This window comes from Thalassophryne amazonica, chromosome 3 (assembly GCF_902500255.1).
Source record: "Thalassophryne amazonica chromosome 3, fThaAma1.1, whole genome shotgun sequence".
Classification (NCBI taxonomy): domain Eukaryota; kingdom Metazoa; phylum Chordata; class Actinopteri; order Batrachoidiformes; family Batrachoididae; genus Thalassophryne; species Thalassophryne amazonica.
Window position 1 is genome coordinate 141,908,650 of NC_047105.1, and position 27,604 is coordinate 141,936,253.

General features: G+C 44.9%; 1 protein-coding gene across 1 annotated transcript in view; it reads right to left on the reverse strand.

Moving 5' to 3' along the window:
- The window catches only part of LOC117507847 (band 4.1-like protein 1), a 374,283-nt gene that overhangs the window by 194,103 nt on the left and 152,576 nt on the right, over window positions 1-27,604 (reverse strand). The window contains exon 3 of the mRNA XM_034167630.1: window positions 23,287-23,454. Coding sequence (XP_034023521.1) covers window positions 23,287-23,454 — 168 coding nt within the window. The remainder of the gene's footprint in view (window positions 1-23,286; window positions 23,455-27,604) is intronic.

The window sequence follows — 27,604 nt, forward strand, 5'->3', positions numbered from 1 at the left end:
TCAGAGTCATGTTTTTGTTTTAACTTTAGATGATGAGTGCCATGTGGTGATGACTGACAGTGTCAGACTGAAAACTGTGAATGTGTATTCCCGCCATGGCGAGCCGTTATACTGTAGACGGTGGATTTCTGCAGCCACTGAAAGAGATCAAGGTGACCGTTTCAGTCTGTTCCTTGTTTGAAGTGAAGTCAACCCACAGCTGGTCACTTTCAAACCCGTGTTACGTGTCATCATGACAAGATATAACCTTTAAGTAACCAGGCAGAATTTCATTTAGATCAAAACCGCTTTTACAAGGATGACCTGGCCAAGAAAGGCAGCAGCATCAAAGTGGACATGTTAACATCAACATGAGAACATTGGTAATGAATAAATACGTTTCCAACAGATTAAGATTTAGAAACAAAGGCATTGCACAAAAGAATCCCATTCATGAGCTCAACTGAGCTCATGCGCTCAACTAGGCAGTTTCAGTTTGGATTGGAGAACGTTCCAGTTAGAGGGAGCTGAGAAACTGAAGGCATTCTTCCTGCTTCAGTGCGGACACGAGCTACACGAAAACATAACTGTCATTTGAGCACAGAGCATAGCGGCTTTCAGATCTCTTTCTACCCAAAATTCTAACTTTTGGGTAGAATTTTGGCAGCAGTGCTTAAACTTGTGTTTTGGCCATATTAAATGCAAAAAGGGTCATGGTTTAGATGGTTTGCAGACACCAAATTGAAATGTGGTGTTTTAAAACTCAATTTTCCACATGTCGTTTCTGTGTAGAAGATTACTTCAACAAGGAGCTCTATAAATAAAATAGTAAGCCAAAGTAAATATTTAAATAGAAATAGATAAGCTATACGAGGTCTCTTAGATAATAAACCAACCCTTTTATTTTTTTTTTATACTATATGGATTTGAATGATGTGCGATTACACCAATCATGCTTGAACCCTCATGCGCATGCGTGAGTTTTTTCACGCGTCGGTGACGTCATTTCCCTGTGGGCAGGCCTTGAGTGAGATGTGGTCCCGCCCTCTCGGCTGAATTCCTTTGTTTCACATGTTGCTCGAGACGGCGCGCGTTGCTTTATCAACATTTTTTCTGGACCTGTGAGGAATATGTGAGTGGACACTATTCGAGAAATTAAGCTGGTTTTCAGTGAAAAGTTTAATGGCTGATGAGAGATTATGGGGTGTTTCTGTCGGTGTAAGGACTTCCCACGGAGCGGGACATCGTGCAGCGCTTCCAGGCGCCGTCGTCGGCCTGTTTCGAGCTGAAAACATCCTAATTTAAGGCTTAATTCACCCAGGACGTCGTGAGAGAACAGAGAAGATTCAGAAGAGGCCAGCATGAGGACTTTATGCGGACATTCCACTGTTTAAGGACATTTTTTAATGAAAGACGTGCGCGCAAATTCGCCGAGTCATTTCCGTGACGACTCAGCAAATCTGTGTGCGCCGCGACAGGAAAAACACCTCCGTGTTGAAAACCATTTGTAAAATTCAGGCGGCTTTTGATGGCTTTCAACAAGTGAGTAACTGATAAATTGTTTAACAGCTTGGGCATGTTCCAACTTGCCCGTTAAGGTTTCTAACGGAGGTGTTTTTCCTGTCGCGACCCCCCGCGGGCGGGTCCGGCCCGACATGCGACTCTGCCTGCACGTTCTTTCATTACAAAATGTCCGTTAACAATGAAATGTCCGAATATACTCCTCACGCCGACTTCTTCTGAAAGTTCTCTGTTCTCTGACGACTTCCTGGATCAACAGAGCCTGAAATGTGGAAGTTTTCAACTTGAAACGGCGAGACGCTGCCGCCTCGAAGCGCAGATCGCCGTCAGGCGCCGTGGACCGTCCTTACGGCGACACTACCAGACCAAAATCTCTCATCAGCCGTTAAAATTTTTACCGAAAACCAGCTGAATTTATCGAATGGTGTCCACTCAGTTGTGCCTTACAGTTTTGAAAACATTTTGATCAAACAAAGCAGTAGTCTCTGAGCCATTCCTAAACAATGAAAAAAAACGACGAGAGGGTGGGCGACTCCTCACTCAAAGACTGCCCACAGGCGAATGACGTAACCGATAGGCGTGAAAAAACTCTCGCATGCCCACGAGGGTTCAAGCATGTCTGATGTAATCACACGTGATTCAAATCCATATGGTTTTTGAAAAAAATAATAAGGTTGGATACTTTTCTAATAGACCTCGTTTATGGCAGCAGAATATGCAAAACTGCATGATTTGGTACTGAATACATATCCTACCACCACCTTGTGATAGACCACAGTAGGCTGAGGCCTACTACCTAACTATGATGTCACAATGTGACTATAACAATGGGTAACACTACTACATTGCAGTGAACGTGACATTTTTTTCATCACAAGAGCAGTGTGACACACCTTCTTGAAGGGCTTGTCCACACTGCCAGTGATGAGGCCTCAAGTTCTGAGAACCACTCCATAGCTACCTTGGTAGTAGATGGAATGGCTGTACTCCAAGAGTTAATGGCTGTGAGAAACCTTAAGAGTGGAAAGGATCTTTCCAGTACATACCTTCAAGCTCATTGACACAAGAGCGCAAAGTTATACAGCAGTTTGGGTTGTCTTTCACAAATATATCAAAGCCGCCTCATTGAAAGAAAGCACTCGAGAATGGAAATGTGGCAAGGTCAAGGAACACACAAGAACACACAACCCCTATGACTAACATTGCTACCAGAGTTAGCAATCGAGAGGAGACAGACATGCTCATGATCCTTCATACTGTAGAAATTGCAGTTTCTGGGGACACTGTCCACATCTACTCACAGGACACACATGTTCTTCTGCCACAACTTGGCAGAAATGCTGCACTCATCATGGGTACTGGAGACCGCCACCACATAATCCTGTTGCAGCCCATCTACGATGCTCTTGGACCTAGAAACACAGCTGCCCTCATCAACTGGCAAGTGCTGACAGGGTGTGACACCATAGGGCACATCAGAGGGAAAGACAAGGTGACATGCTTCAATACCTTCATGGCTGCAGAACCCAGGATGACTTCTGCCCTCATCAACCTGGGTCTTGGTAATGAACCATCAGCAGAGGTCACTGGCGGTTGCGTGCACTCTTCTGCCCAAAGACCGTGAAAGTTTCACAAGCCAAAGATCTGTGGTGGCTTCTGTTAAAACAACTAAAACCTTAACCGGGAGTGGACAAATGTCCACCAATGCCTGGAGCATGGACCAAACATATTTGGCGAGCTCACCTGCAGGCAAACATCTGGTCTCAGGACATCGTTCTGGACCCAGTCATCCCTGATCCACTCACTCAGGGATGGAAAGATGAAGATGGTAAACTAATGCCTGTGCAGTCCAGAGAGCCCCCAGCACCAGACTATGTGCCTGTGGTGCAAACAGCCAATCTTCAATGAAGTGTACCAGACAGAGGTCCTGTAAGAAGTACAAGCTTGCTTGCACAGAACTCTGTCACTGTGGAAGGGGACATTTGTCCCAATATATTTTCCCTACTGCCAGAGAATGATGGGGAACTTCATGAAGATGAAAACTAGGTCAGAATGGACACTAGAAACTGAAACATTATTAAAATGACATTCATGATGTGTTTAAGTACTACTTGATAAATGTGTTATTATACTGAATAACTTCAGAACAACAATTTCCACCAATTTAATTCACTATATGTCTATTACAGCCACATGATACAGATTTTCTCCAAATACCCTAAACCCATCCATCCATCCATTTTCTTCCGCTTATCCTAGGTCGGGTCGCGGGGGCAGCAGCTCAAGCAAAGCCGCCCAGACCTCCCGACCCACACACACCTTCCCCAGCTCCTCCGGGGGAACCCCGAGGTGTTCCCAAGCCACCTGAGAGACGTAGTCCCTCCAGCGTGATCTGGGTCTTCCCAAAGGCCTCTTCCCAATGGGACGTGCCCGGAACACCTCTCCAGCGAGGTGTCCAGGGGGCATCCAGAGAAGATGCCTAAGCCACCTCAACTAGCTCGTTTCGACATGGAGGAGCAGCGGCTCAACTCCGAGCTCCTCTCGAGTGAGAGCACTCCTCAACCTATCTCTAAGGGAGTGCCCAGCCACCCTGCGGAGGAAACTCATCTTGGCCGCTTGTACTCGCGATCTTGTTCTTTCGGTCATGAGCCAAATCTCATGACCATAGGTGAGGGTCGGAACGTAGATCGATCAGTAAATCGAGAGCTTTGCCCCCCTGCTCAGCTCTGAAAAATTGGCAACATGCATTTTGTTATTTTATGGAGTACTCAGAATAAATAATATGCATTTGTGAAGATTCTACCCCAAATTTTTTAATATTTCCATTAGCTGACAGACTAATGCCCACTTTGGCATAGAACTCACAGTGGTGGTGAGGCGGCTACAACCAGTGATGAATCTCAAGGCACAATGATACAGCGGGGTCAAGGACTGTAGACAACTAGTTGAGGGACACCTGTGACATCACCATAATTCAATAAGGGCAGGAAGGTAGCAGTTATCAAGATCTTCCAAGCACTTAAGGAGAGACATGACTTGTTTCTGTAAAGGAAGCCTAGCTTCACCCTTAATTAGGAGATGAGCTTAAACAGATAAGATAAAAAATAAAAGACAAAATCATTGTAACAAGAAATGTCAGTGTGGAGTCTGCATGTTCTCCCCGTGTTTGCATGATGTTCGGCTTCTTCCCACATCCAAAAGATATGCAGGTTAGGTGAACTGGAATCGTTAAATTGACCGTAGGTGCAAAAGTGAATGTATTTGTCTGTCTATATGCAGACCTGTGACAGACTGGCGTCGTGTTCAGGGTGTACCCTGCATTACATCCTATGACTGCTAGTTCATATGTTTTAGAAGATGAACTGCATACCTCCACCAAGACCAAAAGTTCCATCAAAACTAATCCACTGTGTAACCATTAAATACTTTTTATTTACATGACTGGAGATATAAGACTAAAATGGATTGTGCCTTATGTGTTGTTGAAAGAAATTATAAAAATGTTGGGAGGGACACACGGTCAGACAGGCGTGAACGATCCTGCGGCGATGGTTTTGTGCACGCGCGCATGAACACAGTGTGAGCACGTGATAAGTCGGATACCACATCGTGCTCACACAGCAGCGGAAGCATTCACATGTTGGACAAATGTACATAAATCAATGAAAATGTGAACTATGGCCATGGAAGTAATGAACCGACGTGGATGATTTTTTCTTTTTTTTTTTTTTTTTTTACATGAATGACCTGATGCATTCATATTATGAACACATCAGCCGGCTCCGCGTGTCCAGCTGTCCAACGCTGCATTGAACGACACCACGTCATGTAGACTATCACTCATGTGGTGGAATTGAGACTTGCCGCGCCAGCCGCTCACATGAGCAGCAGGTGAGCACGTTGCAAAGGTGACATGTGGTTTTATTTATTACCATGTGAGGACAGTCCGCCGATGCACGCAAATCACGGTGGCATGTTGGGAGGTGATAGTCTGCATGGCACAATATTTGTTCACCAGCTGTGCGTAGATATGATGTAGCGGTCTTTGACTGCATGCTCATTACCATGCACTGAGCATGATCTTTTGTTTTTATTTTTACCTATGTCGCAATCATTTGCACACACTCATACACCTCCGTGCCCTGCACATAGGTGGTTGGACCACAAGTGACAATATGTGATCCCTAGTATTGCGTTGTGATGATGCAGCAGTCAGCTTGAGCGGCACAAACGGCCGAGGAATGAATTCACTGGCCGTGGGCCATGATCAACCCCCTCCCTGCTTGATTTCAAATGACATCCAGTCCATGATTACATGTCAACCACAGTCCCCTGACAAACGTATAACTGTAGTGGGTATGTGTGCATGTGATCATGTCAATCAATACAGACATAACATCACTGACACGCGACACTCCCATCTTTCCACTGTAGCAATGTGCTCACATAAATGGGCTCACGGCTCCAGTTTGTGGGGCAATTGAGCTGGCCACGCTGATTTTTCTGTGAGGCTGTCAGTCAGGCTGTCACATGACAGATGGACCGTGGACATTGCAATCGTGTGGTATGTGAAATACCTGTCCAGTGGGAAGGTGCGCTGGCACTGTGACATGCAGCCGAGCTGGGTTTTTATTTTCATCTCTGTTGTGGTGTTGTGGAATTGGAATATGCCATGGTGGTTCACAGCGGTCAGCTGTTCCATCATGGACATAACAGCCATCCAGCTCTGCGCGCTGCACTGACAGCCACCGATCACAACCTCAGTCGCACCTCCACTACAGGTTTGTGGTGTGTGTGTGGGAGGGGACATGACACTCACATGCCATCTGTGTTGTGTGGAAGGACACACCGCACACTCACATGCCATTTGTTGTGGGGGGAGCACATGCACACTCACACCCCATTTGTGTTGCTCTGTAATGGCACACTCATGGGGCCATTCGCTCAGTCAACTCTAAAGTGGTCGCCTGCTCTCCACTTTTGTGCTGGCTGTGCAAATGGTCCCACCTTTTCTAAGTGCCCCGCGTGTGGTGTTGGATGTTGGTGGCTGGCACCTGGACTCTGGCCGAGAGTGGGTTGAATGGCAACTTATCTGGCATCTGCCCACATTTGGCCGCTGGTGTGAAAGCTTCCTCGATCGCGGTATTCGGCCAGGGTTCAACATGGCTGATGATTTCGAAAAGCCCCTTGGCCGTGGCACAATTTGTCCGACCTGCGTTTGACATGCTGTGCATGTTGTGCGACCTCATCTTGTCCGCTGTTCGAATGGGTTTCCAGTGCGAGCAGCACATGAATGTGGAGCGCATGTGCTGTGCCCGATTGGATGTGGCGACTGCCGTACAAGGCGTTCGAGTGTGGCTCAGATTTTTCATGAGTGCCATTCGAAGCATCAAAGGTGTTATGTGTGAAGGGGCCCTAAGGAATGTGGGACAAAAGACACTGTATAACCTTCAGCATCACATATTAAAAGATTTAGGTGGACTTAAATGTATGCATATATTTGAGTCTATATTTATAATTTAGAATGTGTAAATTAGAAAAAAATCCAACCTTGTGCATCCAAATTTGTCCCTGAAAAATTTCGCTAGGAAAGACTGTTTGAGACTTGTGTGGCATACATTGGATATTTCTTCCCAAACTGCCAAAATTTCAACTCAAATTATTAAGAGCTCTGAATCAGATCTGTTGGCAAGATGATTTCTTCAACATTTTTGCCCTTGTCACAAATTACCAGCTGCTCTCTTTTGTTAGTTGCCAAGGTAATAATGGTTAGTTGAAGAACAGGTGTGGTCAGATGTTTACGTGCCCTCACCACGGACATGAATGTGCATGAATATGATTCAGTCATATTCACCCATTCACACACTGATATCAGCATGCTACTGTGGTTCCTGACATCAGAGGGGATTAAGAATTTTACCCAAGGGACCTTAATGAGCTTCCTGTCTGAGGGGGAATCAAACTGACTGTGCTCTAGTCTCAAGATTACAGATCTGTGTCCAGACTATCACCTCCTCAGTTGCTGACTTTCCACTCCAAAATGGAGTGGAAAGTCTATCTATTATAGAACCAGCTCTGATGTGTGTTTGGAATCATTGTCCTCTTGGAACACAGTCCAACTTTCAGCCACATTGCTGATGGTTTGAAATTTAGCTGAAGAATTCTGAGATAGTCCTTTCTCTACATTATTCCTTCAATATTGTGCAAGGCACTAGTTTCCACTGGTATCACAACAGCTCCAAAGCATGATGCCACCACCACCATGCTAACAGCTAACACAGTGTTCTTGGAATTAAATGCTTCACCTTTACTCAGACAAACATATGCAAACATCCAACAGTTTTGGTCATTGTGGCCAAACAACTCCCTCTGTGCCTCATCTGACCACAAACCTTGCTTCCAAAAGGGTTTTCATTGTCCATGTGGTCAACTGCAAACTGTATATGAGCTTGAAGTCGCACAATTGAGACCAGGAGTTTCTTTGTTCTCAGTACACTGTGATGTAAAACTGTTTTTGATTGCAGACCGTGACACTGATGTTCCATCAGCTTCCAGCTCATGGTACTCAACTTTTATGGCTCCTGGGTTGTTACCAACCATCCAAACCAATATCCTCTCAGCTGAGGCAAAAGTGGCCCAACCATCCAATAATGTGTACTTACGTACAATTGGTTGAGCTGATGCTCTTGCAAGCTTCAGGTGTACAGAAATTGCTCCAAGAGACATTCTTGACTTGTTGGAATCTATGATCGTCTTTCATCGTCTTTCACAGATCTCCTCTCAGTTCTTTGAACTTTCCCTTTGTACACTGTGTTGAACAATCCAATGAGTGCTGTCAATCAAACCACTAATACACTGGCACACAGAATCTACCAGCTGCAGTCGATCACTGGCACAAGCAGGACATTAAGAGGTCGCTGCAATTTCCTCTGAAAGGTTTTTCTTATACATCTGGGGAGATGATGGTCAAGTGGTTCAGTGGTGGGCTTCAGACCACAGGATCCTTAGTTCAAACATCCGTCAGGCTGGAAAATCATTAAGGGCCCATCACATGCACATCAGGGCAGACAGGCCTGCACTTCATGACCACAGGCATAAGTGCAACAGGCCTGTAGTCATTTATGCTCTCCACTGCTGACTTCTTTGGGACTGGAATGATGGTGGAGGATTTGAGGCAGAGTGGAATGATGGCCTACGACGGGGACAGGTTGAAGATGCAGGTGAAAACTCCAGCCAGTTGGTGAGCACACGCTTTGAGTACCTTTCCAGGTACACCATCGGGCCCGGCCGCCTTCCTGGGGTTCACCGCCTTCAGCACACGTCTCACTTCGTGTTCCTGAAGTGTTAGCGTGCTAGTGCTGGAGGGTGGTGGGTGTGGAGTTGCTGCTGGTCTGAAGCAGACAGACCAGCAGCAACTCCACACCCAGCTGTGTGTGTGTGTGTGTGTGGTCGGTTCCATCCCCTGTCTCGTCTGTCAGCTGGGTGTGTGTGTGTGTGTGCGTGTGTATGTGTGTGTGTGGTCGGTTCCGTCCCCTGTCTCGTCTGTCAGCTGGGTGTGTGTGTGTGTGGTCGGTTCCGTCCCCTGTCTCGTCTGTCAGCTGGGTGTGTGTGTGTGTGTGTGTGTGGTCAGTTCCGTCCCCTGTCTCGTCTGTCAGCTGGGTGTGTGTGTGTGTGTGTGTGTGTGTGTGTGTGTGTGTGGTCGGTTCCGTCTCCTGTCTCGTCTGTCAGCTGGGTGTGTGTGTGTGTGTGTGTGTGTGTGTGTGTGGTCGGTTCCGTCCCGTCTCGTCTGTCAGCTGGGTGTGTGTGTGTGTGTGTGTGTGTGTGTGTGTGGTCGGTTCCGTCCCCTGTCTCGTCTGTCAGCTGGGTGTGTGTGTGTGGTCGGTTCCGTCCCCTGTCTCGTCTGTCAGCTGGGTGTGTGTGTGTGTGTGGTCGGTTCCGTCCCCTGTCTCGTCTGTCAGCTGGGTGTGTGTGTGTGTGTGGTCGGTTCCGTCCCCTGTCTCGTCTGTCAGCTGGGTGTGTGTGTGTGTGTGGTCGGTTCCGTCCCCTGTCTCGTCTGTCAGCTGGGTGTGTGTGTGTGTGTGTGTGTGTGTGTGTGTGTGTGTGTGTGTGTGGTCGGTTCCGTCCCCTGTCTCGTCTGTCAGCTGGGTGTGTGTGTGTGTGTGGTCGGTTCCGTCCCCTGTCTCGTCTGTCAGCTGGGTGTGTGTGTGTGTGTGTGTGTGTGTGTGTGTGTGTGTGTGTGTGTGTGTGTGTGTGTGTGTGTGTGTGTGGTCGGTTCCGTCCCCTGTCTCGTCTGTCAGCTGGGTGTGTGTGTGTGTGTGGTCGGTTCCGTCCCCTGTCTCGTCTGTCAGCTGGGTGTGTGTGTGTGTGTGTGTGTGTGTGTGTGTGTGTGTGTGTGGTCGGTTCCGTCCCCTGTCTCGTCTGTCAGCTGGGTGTGTGTGTGTGGTCGGTTCCGTCCCCTGTCTCGTCTGTCAGCTGGGTGTGTGTGTGTGTGTGTGTGTGTGTGTGTGTGTGTGTGTGGTCGGTTCCGTCCCGTCTCGTCTGTCAGCTGGGTGTGTGTGTGTGTGTGTGTGTGTGTGTGGTCGGTTCCGTCCCCTGTCTCGTCTGTCAGCTGGGTGTGTGTGTGTGTGTGTGTGTGTGTGTGTGTGGTCGGTTCCGTCCCCTGTCTCGTCTGTCAGCTGGGTGTGTGTGTGTGTGTGTGTGTGTGTGTGTGTGTGTGTGTGTGTGTGTGGTCGGTTCCGTCCCCTGTCTCGTCTGTCAGCTGGGTGTGTGTGTGTGTGTGTGTGTGTGTGGTCGGTTCCGTCCCCTGTCTCGTCTGTCAGCTGGGTGTGTGTGTGTGTGTGTGTGTGGTCGGTTCAGTCCCCTGTCTCGTCTGTCAGCTGGGTGTGTGTGTGTGTGTGTGTGTGTGTGGTCGCTTCAGTCCCCTGTCTCGTCTGTCAGCTGGGTGTGTGTGTGTGTGTGTGTGGTCGGTTCCGTCCCCTGTCTCGTCTGTCAGCTGGGTGTGTGTGTGTGTGGTCGGTTCAGTCCCCTGTCTCGTCTGTCAGCTGGGTGTGTGTGTGTGTGTGTGTGGTCGCTTCAGTCCCCTGTCTCGTCTGTCAGCTGGGTGTGTGTGTGTGTGTGTGTGGTCGGTTCCGTCCCCTGTCTCGTCTGTCAGCTGGGTGTGTGTGTGTGGTCGGTTCCGTCCCCTGTCTCGTCTGTCAGCTGGGTGTGTGTGTGTGGTCGGTTCCGTCCCCTGTCTCGTCTGTCAGCTGGGTGTGTGTGTGTGGTCGGTTCCGTCCCCTGTCTCGTCTGTCAGCTGGGTGTGTGTGTGTGGTCGGTTCCGTCCCCTGTCTCGCCTGTCAGCTGTGTGTGTGTGTGGTCGGTTCCGTCCCCTGTCTCGTCTGTCAGCTGGGTGTGTGTGTGTGTGTGTGGTCGGTTCCGTCCCCCGTCTCGTCTGTCAGCTGGGTGTGTGTGTGTGGTCGGTTCTGTCCCCTGTCTCGCCTGTCAGCTGTGTGTGTGTGTGTGTGTGTGTGGTCGGTTCCGTCCCCTGTCTCGCCTGTCAGCTGTGTGTGTGTGTGTGTGTGTGTGTGTGTGTGTGTGTGGTCGGTTCCGTCCCCTGTCTCGTCTGTCAGCTGGGTGTGTGTGTGTGTGTGGTCGGTTCCGTCCCCTGTCTCGTCTGTCAGCTGTGTGTGTGTGTGTGTGTGTGTGTGGTCGGTTCCATCCCCTGTCTCGCCTGTCAGCTGTGTGTGTGTGTGTGTGGTCGGTTCCGTCCCCTGTCTCGCCTGTCAGCTGTGTGTGTGTGTGTGTGTGTGTGGTCGGTTCCGTCCCCTGTCTCGTCTGTCAGCTGGGTGTGTGTGTGTGTGTGGTCGGTTCCGTCCCCTGTCTCGTCTGTCAGCTGGGTGTGTGTGTGTGTGTGTGTGGTCAGTTCCGTCCCCTGTCTCGTCTGTCAGCTGTGTGTGTGTGTGTGTGTGTGTGTGTGGTCGGTTCCGTCCCCTGTCTCGCCTGTCAGCTGGGTGTGTGTGTGTGTGTGTGTGTGGTCAGTTCCGTCCCCTGTCTCGTCTGTCAGCTGGGTGTGTGTGTGTGTGTGTGTGTGTGTGTGTGTGGTCGGTTCCGTCCCCTGTCTCGTCTGTCAGCTGGGTGGGTGTGTGTGTGTGTGTGTGGTCGGTTCCGTCCCGTCTCGCTTGTCAGCTGTGTGTGTGTCTGACAGCTCTGATGTGTATGTTTGTTTGTATGTTTTATCGGTGTTTATTTTCTTCCACATGATTGTTGTTGTAATTGTATTCTGACAATTGTAGTTGCAATTGTCATGTTTTCTGTTATGTTATTTCCTGAGATTTGTTCTGGATTTTCTGGTTCGTTTCTGATTTTACTGTTTTCTTTACTGTTTTTTTACTGTTACTTCTTCTCTTTGGTAGTAGTATTATTGTAGTATTGTTGCATTTGTTGCTATGCTTCATCTTTCATTCTTCAGTCAGGTTTTGTTTCTGTCACTTTACGATCTCACGTGCAGGTTGGCTTCTGTTGTTTCTGTTTGCACCTGTCACGGATCAGTTCATTTGTTATTTTAAGCCTCACTAGTTCTTGTTGCTTTGCTGACTGATTCTCTCTCTCTCTGTTCCTCGTGGCCTCCCCGGTAACAACCTCATGAGTATTTTTTAACGATAAGACGTATCGTTATCTTTGGCTGCTTTCAGTGATGCCGGTATTTGGTTAGACTCTTTCTCTCCGATTGTTCTGTCTGAGTTATTTTCATTAGTTACTTCATCCAAACCATCAACATGTTTATTAGACCCCATTCCTACCAGGCTGCTCAAGGAAGCCCTACCATTATTTAATGCTTCGATCTTAAATATGATCAATCTATCTTTGTTAGTTGGCTATGTACCACAGGCTTTTAAGGTGGCAGTAATTAAACCATTACTTAAAAAGCCATCACTTGACCCAGCTATCTTAGCTAATTATAGGCCAATCTCCAACCTTCCTTTTCTCTCAAAAATTCTTGAAAGGGTAGTTGTAAAACAGCTAACTGATCATCTGCAGAGGAATGGTCTATTTGAAGAGTTTCAGTCAGGTTTTAGAATTCATCATAGTACAGAAACAGCATTAGTGAAGGTTACAAATGATCTTCTTATGACCTCGGACAGTGGACTCATCTCTGTGCTTGTTCTGTTAGACCTCAGTGCTGCTTTTGATACTGTTGACCATAAAATTTTATTACAGAGATTAGAGCATGCCATAGGTATTAAAGGCACTGCGCTGCGGTGGTTTGAATCATATTTGTCTAATAGATTACAATTTGTTCATGTAAATGGGGAATCTTCTTCACAGACTAAAGTTAATTATGGAGTTCCACAAGGTTCTGTGCTAGGACCAATTTATTCACTTTATATATGCTTCCCTTAGGCAGTATTATTAGACGGTATTGCTTAAATTTTCATTGTTACGCAGATGATACCCAGCTTTATCTATCCATGAAGCCAGACGACACACACCAATTAGCTAAACTGCAGGATTGTCTTACAGACATAAAGACATGGATGACCTCTAATTTCCTGCTTTTAAACTCAGATAAAACTGAAGTTATTGTACTTGGCCCCACAAATCTTAGAAACATGGTGTCTAACCAGATTCTTACTCTGGATGGCATTACCCTGACCTCTAGTAATACTGTGAGAAATCTTGGAGTCATTTTTGATCAGGATATGTCATTCAAAGCGCATATTAAACAAATATGTAGGACTGCTTTTTTGCATTTACGCAATATCTCTAAAATCAGAAAGGTCTTGTCTCAGAGTGATGCTGAAAAACTAATTCATGCATTTATTTCCTCTAGGCTGGACTATTGTAATTCATTATTATCAGGTTGTCCTAAAAGTTCCCTAAAAAGCCTTCAGTTAATTCAAAATGCTGCAGCTAGAGTGCTGACGGGGACTAGAAGGAGAGAGCATATCTCACCCATATTGGCCTCTCTTCATTGGCTTCCTGTTAATTCTAGAATAGAATTTAAAATTCTTCTTCTTACTTATAAGGTTTTGAATAATCAGGTCCCTTCTTATCTTAGGGACCTCGTAGTACCATATCACCCCAATAGAGCGCTTCGCTCTCAGACTGCAGGCTTACTTGTAGTTCCTAGGGTTTGTAAGAGTAGAATGGGAGGCAGAGCCTTCAGCTTTCAGGCTCCTCTCCTGTGGAACCAGCTCCCAATTCAGATCAGGGAGACAGACACCCTCTCTACTTTTAAGATTAGGCTTAAAACTTTCCTTTTTGCTAAAGCTTATAGTTAGGGCTGGATCAGGTGACCCTGAACCATCCCTTAGTTATGCTGCTATAGACGTAGACTGCTGGGGGGTTCCCATGATGCACTGTTTCTTTCTCTTTTTGCTCTGTATGCACCACTCTGCATTTAATCATTAGTGATCGATCTCTGCTCCCCTCCACAGCATGTCTTTTTCCTGGTTCTCTCCCTCAGCCCCAACCAGTCCCAGCAGAAGACTGCCCCTCCCTGAGCCTGGTTCTGCTGGAGGTTTCTTCCTGTTAAAAGGGAGTTTTTCCTTCCCACTGTAGCCAAGTGCTTGCTCACAGGGGGTCGTTTTGACCGTTGGGGTTTTACATCATTATTGTATGGCCTTGCCTTACAATATAAAGCGCCTTGGGGCAACTGTTTGTTGTGATTTGGCGCTATATAAAAAAAAAATTGATTGATTGATTGATTGATTTTGTGGTCATTTTCCTGTGTGGTTTTTGTTAGTGAATTCTTCAGCTTGTATTAATCTATTTTTTGACTTTTTTTTTCAACCTTGACGGTTTTGGTGGTGTTAACAAAACATCTGTTTGTTGCTTGTGTCTGAGGGGGAATCAAACTGACTGTGCTCTAGTCTCAATGTTACAGATCTGTGTCCAGACTATCACCTCCTCAGTTGCTGACTTCCCACTTGGGGAAGACCATTCCCCTGAATAAGTGGCTTTTGCTGTTATTCTCAGCAGAATAACAGCAAAAACAGTGAAGAAAAGAAACTTTTGTGGAATGGAGATGAAGAGCCAATGGCAACACTAGGGGGCAGCCTTTAGTAGTTTTGAACCAAAAAAATTGATAACGATCATTCATTCACTCATGGTATCATGTTGTCCTCAATTTCAACATCACAATCACAGATGGAGATAATTTTAACAAAATATAAGAAGCTTTGACAAGGTCACCACAAGAACCAGCATAAAACCTTCTCATTAACAGCATAAATAGACAATTGTTTACAATCGCAGTTGTGTCAGAATCATTTGCTCTCACGTAATGTCACTGTGCTGCTGTCTTTACCAAGATAAAATCTCCCCCAATGAAATATGAGGAGCAAAAACAATGTGGGCCAATTTTGTTTTATGTATAAGACTGCAAGAGGGAAACAATATCAAGGTGTTTGTTGTTGAGGTCAGAAGCTGCTGTTTAGTCCACAGAGGTGTCTTTTACGCCTGTTTCTCAGTTGACATAATTCCTAATTGTGCACTTATTCCTTTGAGTAAATAAAGATCATGTGTGGATGAGGTTGCACGCTGTGATGGCAGCAATGCTTTCTAGTAGTAGTTTATATGTTCTACCACTAGATGCTGTGCATATAGACAGTCAGTGCTGTGTATATGTATAAACATTCCTAAGAACAAGTTGACTAATTCCACTTTTTGCGTACAAATGTTCGTGCACATAGTTTAAGCACACATCTCTGCATATGAATGCCTGGGCCGAGGTGTCTGCTTCAGGCCACCTGTCTGTGTCCATGGACAAAACACCTCACATTATTGTCCCAGTCCACCTGTAAACGAGTACCAGCCTTAGTTGGGGAGTAACCAGTGGCGTCGTGTCCAGGACATACACACAATTTCAACATCTTTGTGTGTTTCTTTTTATTCTTTTACAAATCTTAAACACATTTTAAAAGTATTTGTTCATTTTTAAGGAACTTTCTATTCTTTCACACATTTTACACCCTTTTCAAACATTTTAAACGTTTTTAAAGAACTTTGTATTCTTCTATTTTTACATTTTGTCATATTTTAAACATTTTTTTTAAACATTTCAACATCTCTGTGTTTTTAAATGTCTTTGGCATAACTAACACATTTTAACATAAATAATATTAATTCCACTTCAGGGATGGGTATTATTAAAATTATTGAGTCTTAAATAAATGTGAAATTGGTCACTGGATCCTTGATCTCTGGACATAAATAGAAATAAACAAAATCTGTAGTTTTTCCTCAAAAGCATTTCCTTTCAGACATTAATGCCATGGATGTTACTCCATACCTCTTGTTGTGTGTTGGGGGGTTTGGCTGGACATTTTGGTGTTGTTTTCTTTTCTTTGCTCTCCAGGTGGTATGCAAACTGGTTTTTTGTCTGTGGAGAAGGTGCTGGCAGAAGAGTCCTTCACCCTCATCAACATTATTGGCTGCACTTGTGGAGGATGTTCATGTGCAGGCCTAATGACTCGCAGCACCTGTGGATGATGCTCACGTGCAAACTTAAAGACTTTCAGCTGAAGCAGATAATGAGATGGCGTTCTGCATTTAAGCCATGAGTGATTCGAGCAGAATTGCCGGGAACTCGACCTTGTGAGGTTCGTTTGTGAGACGCTGAGGACCGCGCCAGGGTTTGACACATCGTGCCTGTGAAGGAGGACGGGTGAGGGACACATGCTGTCAGCACACATCAGAGGTGATGATTGTCTGAATAAGTGTTAACAGTAATTTGGTATTTTGTTACGCAGTATATTTGAACATTGATGAGAATTGTGCAGCTCGCTTCTCACTGCCGTGGCGTACGGAATGATGATCCTCCACCTGTTGTGAGAAATCTGACCACTTACAAAAGGCCAGAGAGGTCAAATTTTTACTGATCATTTCACTGAGGTCTCTTGGTTAATAATACAAGGTGTCCACGGCTAAGGTCTGACCTTGTCCACCTGCACACCATGTATGAGGTCTGCCCGTATCAGAGGAACATACGGTTACGTTCTAAAATTCGAATAACACAGCCACAACCTCCACACAACCCCACAAGAAGGATTCTGCATGAATTTAGTGGTGAAAGAAAAGCAAAGGGACAGAAAGTGGTCGAGTAACACGGAGAGTGAACGCGGTGAGAGACGGACGATGGACACAGAAACACCCTGTGCCGAGTAACAACACAGGGCTTGGACAGCAACTGTCTGTGAGTGGGCGAGTAATTTCGTCCATCCCACCCAGCATGTGTAGACAATAACTCAAGAACAACAAATGTCATCTGGTAACTCACCAAATTAAGAAACAGTATAATGACCACACAACTGTATCAGGTGAACTTTGACACATCAGAACAATCAGACAAGCAGCTTTGTTTTGCCAGTGTTGACTGGCAGTTGCAATAACAGTTAGTGATTATGAACGAGTGGAGGTACACTGTGTCTGAGTGTTTCCATTGAATTGTTTAAAGATTTAAGCTGAGACATGCTTAGGGAGAGACACGCAACAAAGATGGGCCCCCAGTCTGGATTTGAACTGAGGGACTCTGCAAATAAGCGAAGTGCACATCTCGGGCTGTGCAGTGCATTATGGGTACACTAAATTTTTCGGCTACCAATCCACATTCAAAGACGGCGGAAAGCAGCGAGGAGTGCTGTGATTTGGACCATTTCAACCGCTGAACAACAGTTCAACAACTTCAACAGCTGATGACTTAAAGCATTTTTGTAAGCTCCGCGGATTGCCTGTTACAACCAGGACTACGTACGGTAGTGGACAGAAATGGAAAGAAGAGCTGGCTGTGCTTCCATGTGCTCCATTGGTGCTGACAAAGGAGGAAGAGAGAGCTGCTGTCAAATGACGACCAGTCCTTGTTGATAGTTGGAGACACACAAATTTCTGACTCCTTGAAGCCAACTGACTATGGTTAGACAAAGTCCAGGGTCTGAAACTGTGGATATTGCAGAATATTTGCTAAGCAGGGATGAGAAATCGCTACTCCACCGGCTTCAAAATGACTACAAGGAAGGTGGGTCTCACATATAATCTCTTTGGTGTCACGTTTGTTTTGATAAGTTGACAAACATATGATATGTGCATGCATGCAGTTCGTTTATAGAACATGTCAATATTACGCGCCACGTCATTCATGGCATGACATTACAGTCATAAGCCGATGCACGAAAACGGCGCCATCAGCCACATTATAATTCGGCAGTTTCAGGATATTGACAAAATAAATGTGTGCAAGAAACTTACAATTTTAGTCCGACTTTTACGTCCGTCTTGATCTTTCTTTTCTGTGGGGAAATTGTGTAGAATGAACGGAGGTTTACGACCACATTTCTTCTTCTTTCAGTCTTTGTGTGGACTCGGCGGAGCTTTGCAATCATGTGTTTTCAGTCACCTTTCAAGCCTATAAATTCTGTTCGAGCATTTGAAAACAGCACAATGCACCCCTGTCATTATTGTATGCGCTGCTTAAAGCCTTTGAAACAATCCTTGTAAGCCTCAACTTTTACAGTCCGCTAACGCTACCGTATACGAAATTCAGTGGTAGCACTGTGTGTTTGGTAACTGGAATTTTTTACACCGTTTGTGCAGATGCATTACGCACTTCGCTTATAGTCAGAGCCCAGAGAGATTTAATCAGCATGGTGAGTACAAAAGGTTTGACACCTGGGTTGAACACCTTAGGTGCTGTGGATCCCTGAACATTCTTAAGTGCTTCAACTGTGGTATCCAGAAGGGGGCGCTTCAAAATGAGTTTTTATCAGCATACTCCAGTACATCTTCCAAACCTATACTAAAATAATCTTCATTGGCGTCTGATTAAGGATCCATCATTCTTAAGCGAACACGTTGTGGTTAAATCAGTGTTAAATCAGCTCTGTCAGAGTGTAAATCCAAGATCATTTCCAACACAGTTCATTTATTCAGTGACAGAGCTGATTTGACACTATTTGGACTGGGACCATATTGTCCTCTCTAAAGGGTCTTACTGTATTTTTTAAATCTGCTGCGTTATTTCATTCAGTTTTGGACATTCTGGAGTTCCACACACCATTTATCTCTGCCTCTGCTCCACAGCAAATACTCAGTTGTGGAATGACGTCCATGGCACTGCTACCTGAACAGACCCGTGACACATTCGTGGCAGTGTGTGATGCCAATAAACTGACATAAACAGCTCAGTTCCACCCAGAATGTCTCTGATATGTAAATTAGCACAGCCAGGCTAAACTCCGCACAGTCACGAGCCAATCACACACTGACCAGGGGAGGATAGTGAAGTGTGTGAAGATGCAGCGCCTTCTCTGTGTCACGGCACCACGGATCAGCTCAACCACATGTTCATGACAAAGGACGGAATTAACTCATGAATGTGATCCAAAAGTGCAGCCTGCCATCCTGTAGCACTGTTATTAACGCCTTCGGGAGCTCGCGGGAGGTGTGGCTGCAGCAGGTCTCGTGTTCCACACCAGCAATTTAACACAGGAAGACAGAAATCACGTCGCTGACCCGGAGATTCAAGCTACCCAGAAAAAATAAAAAACAGCCCCAGAAGAGGACTTTGGGTACCACCCCGTGCCACAGAACCATGAGACAACGAGACGCACAACAGATTTACTTTTAGTTTAACTATAATGCAAACTATTGTTACAGTGTGCAAAAAGCCCAAAGGCGTTTTTATGGTGCCGGCACAGAATCTGTTGGAAGTGGAGAGTTTCTGATGTTCCTTCCACACACACTGACACACAGAACAATCCGTTCTCCAAAGTCACCGGTGCACATGCACCAAGATTCATGCATGTGTGCATTAAGGTGGATGTTAACAGCATATTATTCTTCCACGTTCTCCTAGACTGTGCCTGTTTGGAGACTGGCTCAGGGACTTGATTGGGTAAAGGGGACGTTCTGGGACCCAGTGGCCTCTACAGGGAGGTGTCAGTCCCATGATGCATCAGTGAGATGACTTGTTAAAGCAGTGAGGAGGGAAATTCTTCATGGGTGTGCAGGATTTCATTTAAAGTACCCAAGAACCAATCTTGATTCAGAGACTGAAATGAAAACTTCATCTTCACCAACTAATCTGTCACCTCCCACCTATTCCAGATTCCAGAGAAATGTTAGAGCGCGACTACAGCTGCCTCAAGAAGACACAGCTGCTATTACTACTACTACTACTATGACTGCTAAAGTGTTCAATGGCCTACGTCACTTCCCATATGCCAAAGTGTGTGTGTGTGAACTTTGGCTCAATTCTTGCGCCATTACTACTATGACTGCTAAAGTGTTCAATGGCCTACGTCACTTCCCATATGCCAAAGTGTGTGTGTGTGAACTTTGGCTCAATTCTTGCGCCATTTGGACAGGAGAGGGACACACACACACACACACACACACACACACACACACACACACACACACACACACACACACACACACACACACACACACACACACACACACACACACACACACACACAGAGTTGTCTTTTAGTATGCTGATACAGTGTAACTCCCTTTCGGAATCGATATGTCAGCATTAAGTAAGTGAGAATCAAACGCGAAGCTCAAACGGTCACATTAATCCATGATCCCGCACAGTGGTATCAGACATGATGATTTTAATTGGACCTCGCAGAATGAACATTCCTGTGACCAGTCTAACAGAAATCTCACACTGACCGCTGAATTTTATAAACGTTTGAAGAATTAACACTGAAAGAATAATTCAACCCATTTGTGATATTAAAATGGAGCCATTGACCAGTTCATAGTACATTTAAATGGGTTCAGGGTTCTGTGTATCAATGTTGTCATATCTTCTTCTTTGTCTTTCGGCTGTTCCCGTTAGGGGTCGCCACAGCAGATCAATCGTTTCCATCTCACCCCGTCCTCTGTATCTTCCTCTGTCACACCAACCACCTGCATGTCCTCCCTCAGCACATCCATAAACCTCCTCTTTGGCCTCCCTCTTCTCCTCCTGCCTGGTGGCTCCATCCTCAGCATCCTTCTCCCTATATACCCTGGGTCCCTCCTCTGCACATGTCCAAACCATCTCAATCTCACCTCTCTGACTTTGTCTCCAAAACGTCCCACCGTCTCCCTCTGATATGTTCATTCCTAATCTTGTCCATTCTCGTCACTCTCAAAGAGAATCTCAACATCTTCAGCTCTGCCTCCTGTCTTTTTGTTAGTGCCACCGTCTCTAAGCTGTACAACATAGCTGGTCTCACTACTGTCTTGTAAACTTTCCCCTTCACTCTTGCTGATATTCTTCGGTCATAAATCACTCCTGCCACCTTTCTCCACCCACTCCACCCTGCCTGCACTCTCTTCTTCACCTCTCTACCACACTCTCCATTACTTTGAACAGTTGACCCCAAATATTTAAACTCATCTACTTTCACCACTTCTACTCCTTGTAACTGCACTATTCCACTGGTCTCCCTCTATTTCACACACATGTACTCAGTCTTGCTTCTACTGACGTTCATTCCCCTTCTCTCCGAAGCATATCTCCACCTCTCCAGACTAGACTCAACTAGCTCTCTACTCTCACTACAGATCACAATGTCATCTGCAAACATCATAGTCCATGGGGACTCCTGTCTGATCTCATCTGTCAACTTGTCCATCACCACTGCAAACAAGCTTCCACCATCTGATCCTTTGTTGAGCTCTCACTCTCTTCTTCTTCTTTACCTCTAAAGTCATCCTACAAACAACCATCCTATGCTGTCTAACGACACTCTCCTGACACCACCTTACATTCTCTGATTTCTTTTAGCTTGCATCTCCTATAAAAAATGTAGTCCACCTGTGTGCACCTTCCTCCACTCTTATATGTTACCCTGTGCTCCTCCCTTTTCTTAAAGTAGGTATTCACCACAGCCATTTCCATCCTTTTTGCAAAATCAACTACCATCTGTCCTTCCCCATTCCTATCCTTGATACCATATCTACCCATTACTTCCTCATCACCTCTGTTCCCTTCACCAACATCCCCACTGAAATGTTGTCATATCTATTACTTTAAAACAATGAAAAGTGAAAGTGCAAGGCATTATAAACCCCCAGATATCAAATTCAGTTGACACCAAGTTGAAAATGCAAGTAAAAGTAGTTAAGACATGTTAGTAATGGTGGTTTTTGAGTGAACATGATCTGTGAATTTGATCATAGCTCAACGGCTGAAGAAGCACTCACCACAACATTTGGAAAGAAAGTTGGTGAGACCTTTGCAGGGAGAAATCCATAGGACACTTTTTTGCGCAGGGGGGTGGGGTGTGTGTGTACATTTGAAAAAATTCTGTTTGTTATAACCTTCTTCTTCTTAATGCTATGAAAAGAACATTTGGGTTATAGAGCCTGAAAAAGCTTTAAAATGACACCAAAACGTGTTCTAATTGCTATATATTCTGAGATATGGGTTGAGTTGTGTGAGTGAGCTAAACAGCTGAAACTTTTTTAGGACATGAGCAAAAATCTGAGTGACTCATGAATCTCAATCATCCCCCAAAGATATGTGAAGGTGTGAGAGATGTCGGTTGATTCTTGATTAATATGACACAGAACGACCCAGGTTTCATTCCCAAGGAGGATGTTCTTCAAAAGAAGACCTGAAAGTTCAGCAACAATTTGCCAGAAGGTACATCTGAGATGCAAGCCCAGACATGATGTTTTTGGTGAAAATCCTCCTCTGTATAACTGGGGATACAAAATGTAAAACTTGCACTGTGCACAATTTCTCCAATCACAGCTACAGAAGCATATAACTTATTCTGGGTTGTCTGGGTGTCTTGGTGGCTTTCCTCACTCTTCTCCTTCTTGCACAGTCACCCAGTTTTTGAGAACTATCTACTCCACATAGATTTACCATAGAGTGTCATACTGTTTGTATTTTATTGTGTTGTATTTTTAGTTAATTTATATCAAATTGTAGTGATTTGCTTTGAGTTTAAGGAAGATCATTTCTGAATTGTTTGTACTGAGAAGCCTGACTTACTTTTTGTAATTGAAATGGCATAAATAAATTAAAATGTGTGAAATACCAAGGGGCCGAATACTTTTGCAAGACACTGTATTTATTTGACATTCACACTTTCTTATCCAAGGAAATCACATGCCATGAATCACAAATAAATGTTTAAATTTGACCAAAAAAAAAAAAAAAAAAAGTTTTGTGGGAGTACTGCCAGTAGATGGTGTGTGCAATTTTTATTTTGGTGTTGACCTTGGCTGTTGCAGTGCCCCTTTTTCCCCTGGTGCACAGGAGGGAGGCAAATGGATTCAGAACAAAATCCTGACAGATGTCATATTTCAGGGAGAAAATGCTGTACTTTATATTTACTGTTACTAAAAATGGACTTTAACGCTAAAAGCTGAGCTTCAATAGAAAATGGCAAAGTAGTAAATTAATGTGATTTTCCATCACCACATAGGAATATGTGGTATTGGCTGTGATGCTGCTCTTCAGAGAATCTCTCAAATTCTTCCATGCTTTTATCTAAAGCAAAGGACTTTCATCTCTCCCAGGCAGTCAAAATGTCCTATTTCACACTGCTGGAATAATAACAGAAACTTTCATATGGCGCCATGTTTATATATTACAGAAATATGCTGTTGCCATGGTTTCACCCCCTGTGTTCTGAGCGCAGCAGCCTCACTTTTATTCTCATCGGCCGTTTGATCTGCAGCGATGCAATAAGCTCAGCTGCCCAAATGAAAAACAACAAAGGAAAGCGCAACCTCTCATTTGAGCAATTTTTTTCAAAGGCCAATTCTAGAAGATGGGTTCCCACAAACAGTTACCTCAATTTCTCCTTCGAACGCAGACATGTCCAGCAGGGTCACTTTGAACGGGACCGTTTTAAGTCGTTTGGAGCCTTTTTGCGGAGACTTCAGGTTCTTGTTTGGGGAAGTTTTTTCAGACATTTCATCTGTCTCCTTGTGCTCATCCAAAGGCTTGGAGTTCTGATCCTTTATGTGGGAAATAAAAAAAACATCAGTCACTTGGCACGGTCATGTATGTCATGGTTCAGCCCAGACAACAGAGTGGATACCTGCTCCAGTTCAAATACTCTCCATCAGGAATCAACTCTTACCGCAATTTACATTTTTATTCAACATATCAAGAGTTTTACACGTGGCTGTGTGGGAAACTTTGGCAGCCCGGCTCAATAATTATAAAATGAGGAAAATTGTGGTAACATCAAGAAAAGTGGTCATGAGACAAAACAATTACCATCATGTCTTGAGGATACATAACACTCTACAACCTAAATTTAGAAGCAGTTGCACTGAAGGGAAAATGCAAACAGACAGAATCGATGAAAGATATACTCAACAAAAATATAAACGCAACACTTTTGGTTTTGCTCCCATTTTGTATGAGATGAACTCAAAGATCTAAAACTTTTTCCACATACACAATATCACCATTTCCCTCAAATATTGTTCACAAACCAGTCTAAATCTGTGATAGTGAGCACTTCTCCTTTGCTGAGATAATCCATCCCACCTCACAGGTGTGCCATATCAAGATGCTGATTAGACACCATGATTAGTGCACAGGTGTGCCTTAGACTGCCCACAATAAAAGGCCACTCTGAAAGGTGCAGTTTTGTTTTATTGGGGGGGGATACCAGTCAGTATCTGGTGTGACCACCATTTGCCTCATGCAGTGCAACACATCTCCTTCGCATCATCCGTGAAGAGAACACCTCTCCAATGTGCCAAACGCCAGCGAATGTGAGCATTTTCCCACTCAAGTTGGTTACGACGATGAACTGGAGTCAGGTCAAGACCCCGATGAGGATGACGAGCATGCAGATGAGCTTCCCAGAGATGGTTTCTGACAGTTTGTGCAGAAATTCTTTGGTTATGCAAACCGATTGTTCCAGCAGCTGTCCGAGTGGCTGGTCTCAGACGATCTTGGAGGTGAACATGCTGGATGTGGAGGTCCTGGGCTGGTGTGGTTACACGTGGTCTGCGTTTGTGAGGCTGGTTGGACGTACTGCCAAATTCTCTGAAATGACTTTGGAGACGGCTTATGGTAGAGACATGAACATTCAATACATGAGCAACAGCTCTGGTTGACATTCCTGCTGTCAGCATGCCAATTGCACGCTCCCTCAAATCTTGCGACATCTGTGGCATTGTGCTGTGTGATAAAACTGCACCTTTCAGAGTGGCCTTTTACTGTGGGCAGTCTAAGGCACACCTGTGCACTAATCATGGTGTCTAATCAGCATCTTGGTATGGCACACCTGTGAGGTGGGATGGATTATCTCAGCAAAGGAAAAGTGCTCACTATCACAGATTTAGACTGGTTTGTTAACAATATTTGAGAGAAATGGTGATATTGTGTATGTGGAAAAAGATTTAGATCTTTGAGTTCATCTCATACAAAATGGGAGCAAAACCAAAAGTGTTGCATTTATATTTTTGTTGAGTCATGGAGGCACCTGGGTTGGATCATCACACAGTGGAAATGTGTATTGTGGTCAGACTAATCACTATTCCAGACATTTTTTGGAAGAAATGGCTGCTGTGTGCTCCACACCAAGACGAAATGGAACATCTCGACCGTTACCAGGAACAAGTCCAAAAGCCAGGGTCTCTCATCGTGGTTGTGTCAGTGCCCACGGCAAAGGTAATTTAAACTTCTGTAATGGCAGCATTAATGCAGAAGAATACACTGAAATTTTAGAGAAGACATGTTTTCCAGGGAGGTCCTTGCGTTCAGCAACACAATGCAAAACCACATTCTGCACGCAAAGACATTCCTGAATTTCAGGCCTGCAACAAATTCTAAAACAAGCTGGGATGCAAAAGCATCTTTATAATGTTGCCACTCCATCTCACAACCAATAGAAGACATTTTGGCATTGAGGTTACCAAGAGATGAAGAGAGGTGTTATTTTGTCAGGACTGCAGGAACAATATGCAAATACCTTCCAATCTTTCTTTGAGACATTTTCTCATGCATTTGTTGAAAAATGTATGATTTGATAGTCAAAGACTCAGCCTTTTGTGGGTATTGATTTTGCACCAAGTTGTGATTACAATCAGCCATTTTAAAGTACATTGTTATTATTTTTAGCAGTAGTAGTAGTAATATGACCATCCATCCATCCATTTTCTTCCGTTTTATCTGGAGTCGGCACGCAGGGCAGCAGCTCAAGCAAAGCCACCCAGACCTCCCAATCCACACACACTTCCCCCAGCTCCTCCGGGGGAACCCCGAGACATTCCCAAGCCAGCCGAGAGATGTAGTCCCTCCAGTGTGTCCTGGGTCTAGTATGACCATATTTATTTATTTTTACCTCATTACTAGCCCAAAACTACCCCATCCAAACTTTTTTTGGAATGTATTGCCGGCTTGAAATGCAGCAATGGATGAATGTGAACAAATGAAATGAAGTTGATCACACAAAACAAGAGATATCTTGTTGTGCATAAAGTCTGCAATGGAATTTTTATTTACTTTTTGTGCGTTTTCAACATTATCACTGATTTTTCAGACTTGGGATCATATTATCTTCACAGTTATCAAGATTAATTTTTGAATATGTTTTCTTTAGGGCCCTTTCACACATAGTGTGAATACGTACAACTCAGGGCGACTCACAATGGCAGAGCTCATATGGGTGCACCACAAAACAAGGCGCAGATGGGCAGGCGTGCACGATGCCATTGCAATGGTTCATGCACTCGACGGCGTCTTTCGAGCAGGAACTGCTGCAGCTGCTCGCACTGTGTTCCATGGGATGAGGTGCACTACATTGCGCTGGTGATGTGGAGGAAAATAAAATAAAAAACAGCTGTACAATTAGTGAATATCACTGGGCTGATATAAATAATACATAACCCTGAGTAAATAAAAAGAAAAAAATCCCACGGGATACAAACCCGCATGCTCTGATTACCAGATGGAAATTTTACTACTGTGCTACAATCGCTGTCTTGTAACAGGAGCGTGAAATGGCTAAAATCAACAAGCAGATAAACATATTTTCTAAAAAAAGAAAAAAACGCTGCAATAACTGACCAAACGATGTTTGGTACGGTGTATTTCTGCTGATACATGACTGAAGTGGCGTATTTGTCATATTGTTGGCTGGTCCTGGTCCTGCGGTGCGCTGCTCACAGCCCTCACAGCCCGACACACGTGTCCTGTCAGACATGACATTCAGATCGCCTGCTGCGTGTCCAAATGGCCTGTTTCTCCTCCCATCACAAAAGTGATATATGTTTTCATGTTTTTCCACGAAGCACTCACTCGCGCGACATCTGCTGCAGCTGTGATGTTCAGGACTGGAGATGTCTCAAAAGCTGTGGGCAGCCAGCCACGCCCCCTGTCCCGTCAGTGCACCACATGAACCACACGCACAGATATGTTGTGTGCGTGTGGGGGGGGGGGGGGGGGGGGCGTGCAAAACACACGCACATGAGTTGTAGGGGGAGCCGACACTCTGGCATGCCACAGGTGCACTCAACAACTTCACAGTCATGGGGCACTTAGACAAATTTCACATCCACTTTGAAAGTGATTCTCTCCCGACAATCACTGTCTCCTGTTTTGTGGCCACCTTTTCACAGGACGGTGGCATTTGGCATTCTGTCATGTGGCTTAAAACATGCCCAATCTGCAGAGATTATGTGAAAACACTGCTCCAGTGGCCCTTGTGTGTTGGTGTCTCATGTGGAGTTTGTGCGCTACAGATGATGTCACATTTCCATGGAGATCTGCCACTTTTTTGATATACAGTATATGCTGAGTTTTGAGTGGTTTGCAGTCATATTTCCTCACTGTTCGTGCGCACTGAGAGAGTGAGAGAGGGTGAAAAAGAGAAAGAGAGAGAGGGCAAGAGAGTTGACAAAATAAACAAAAAAATGGTTAATTTTTCACACTTGTGAGTTTGGATTTCTTTTGTGTGGGTTTCCTCGTCATTCACAGGCAAAACAAAAATCGCCAGAAAAATGACACCACTGGACAAATAACACCTTTTACTGGACTTTCTATAGCTGGAAAATAGCTGACAGGCTTGAAAAATAAAAAAAAGATTAAAAAAAAAAAAAAAACATTGTAGGGATTGAAAAAAGTCACATGAAAACTCACTTTTTT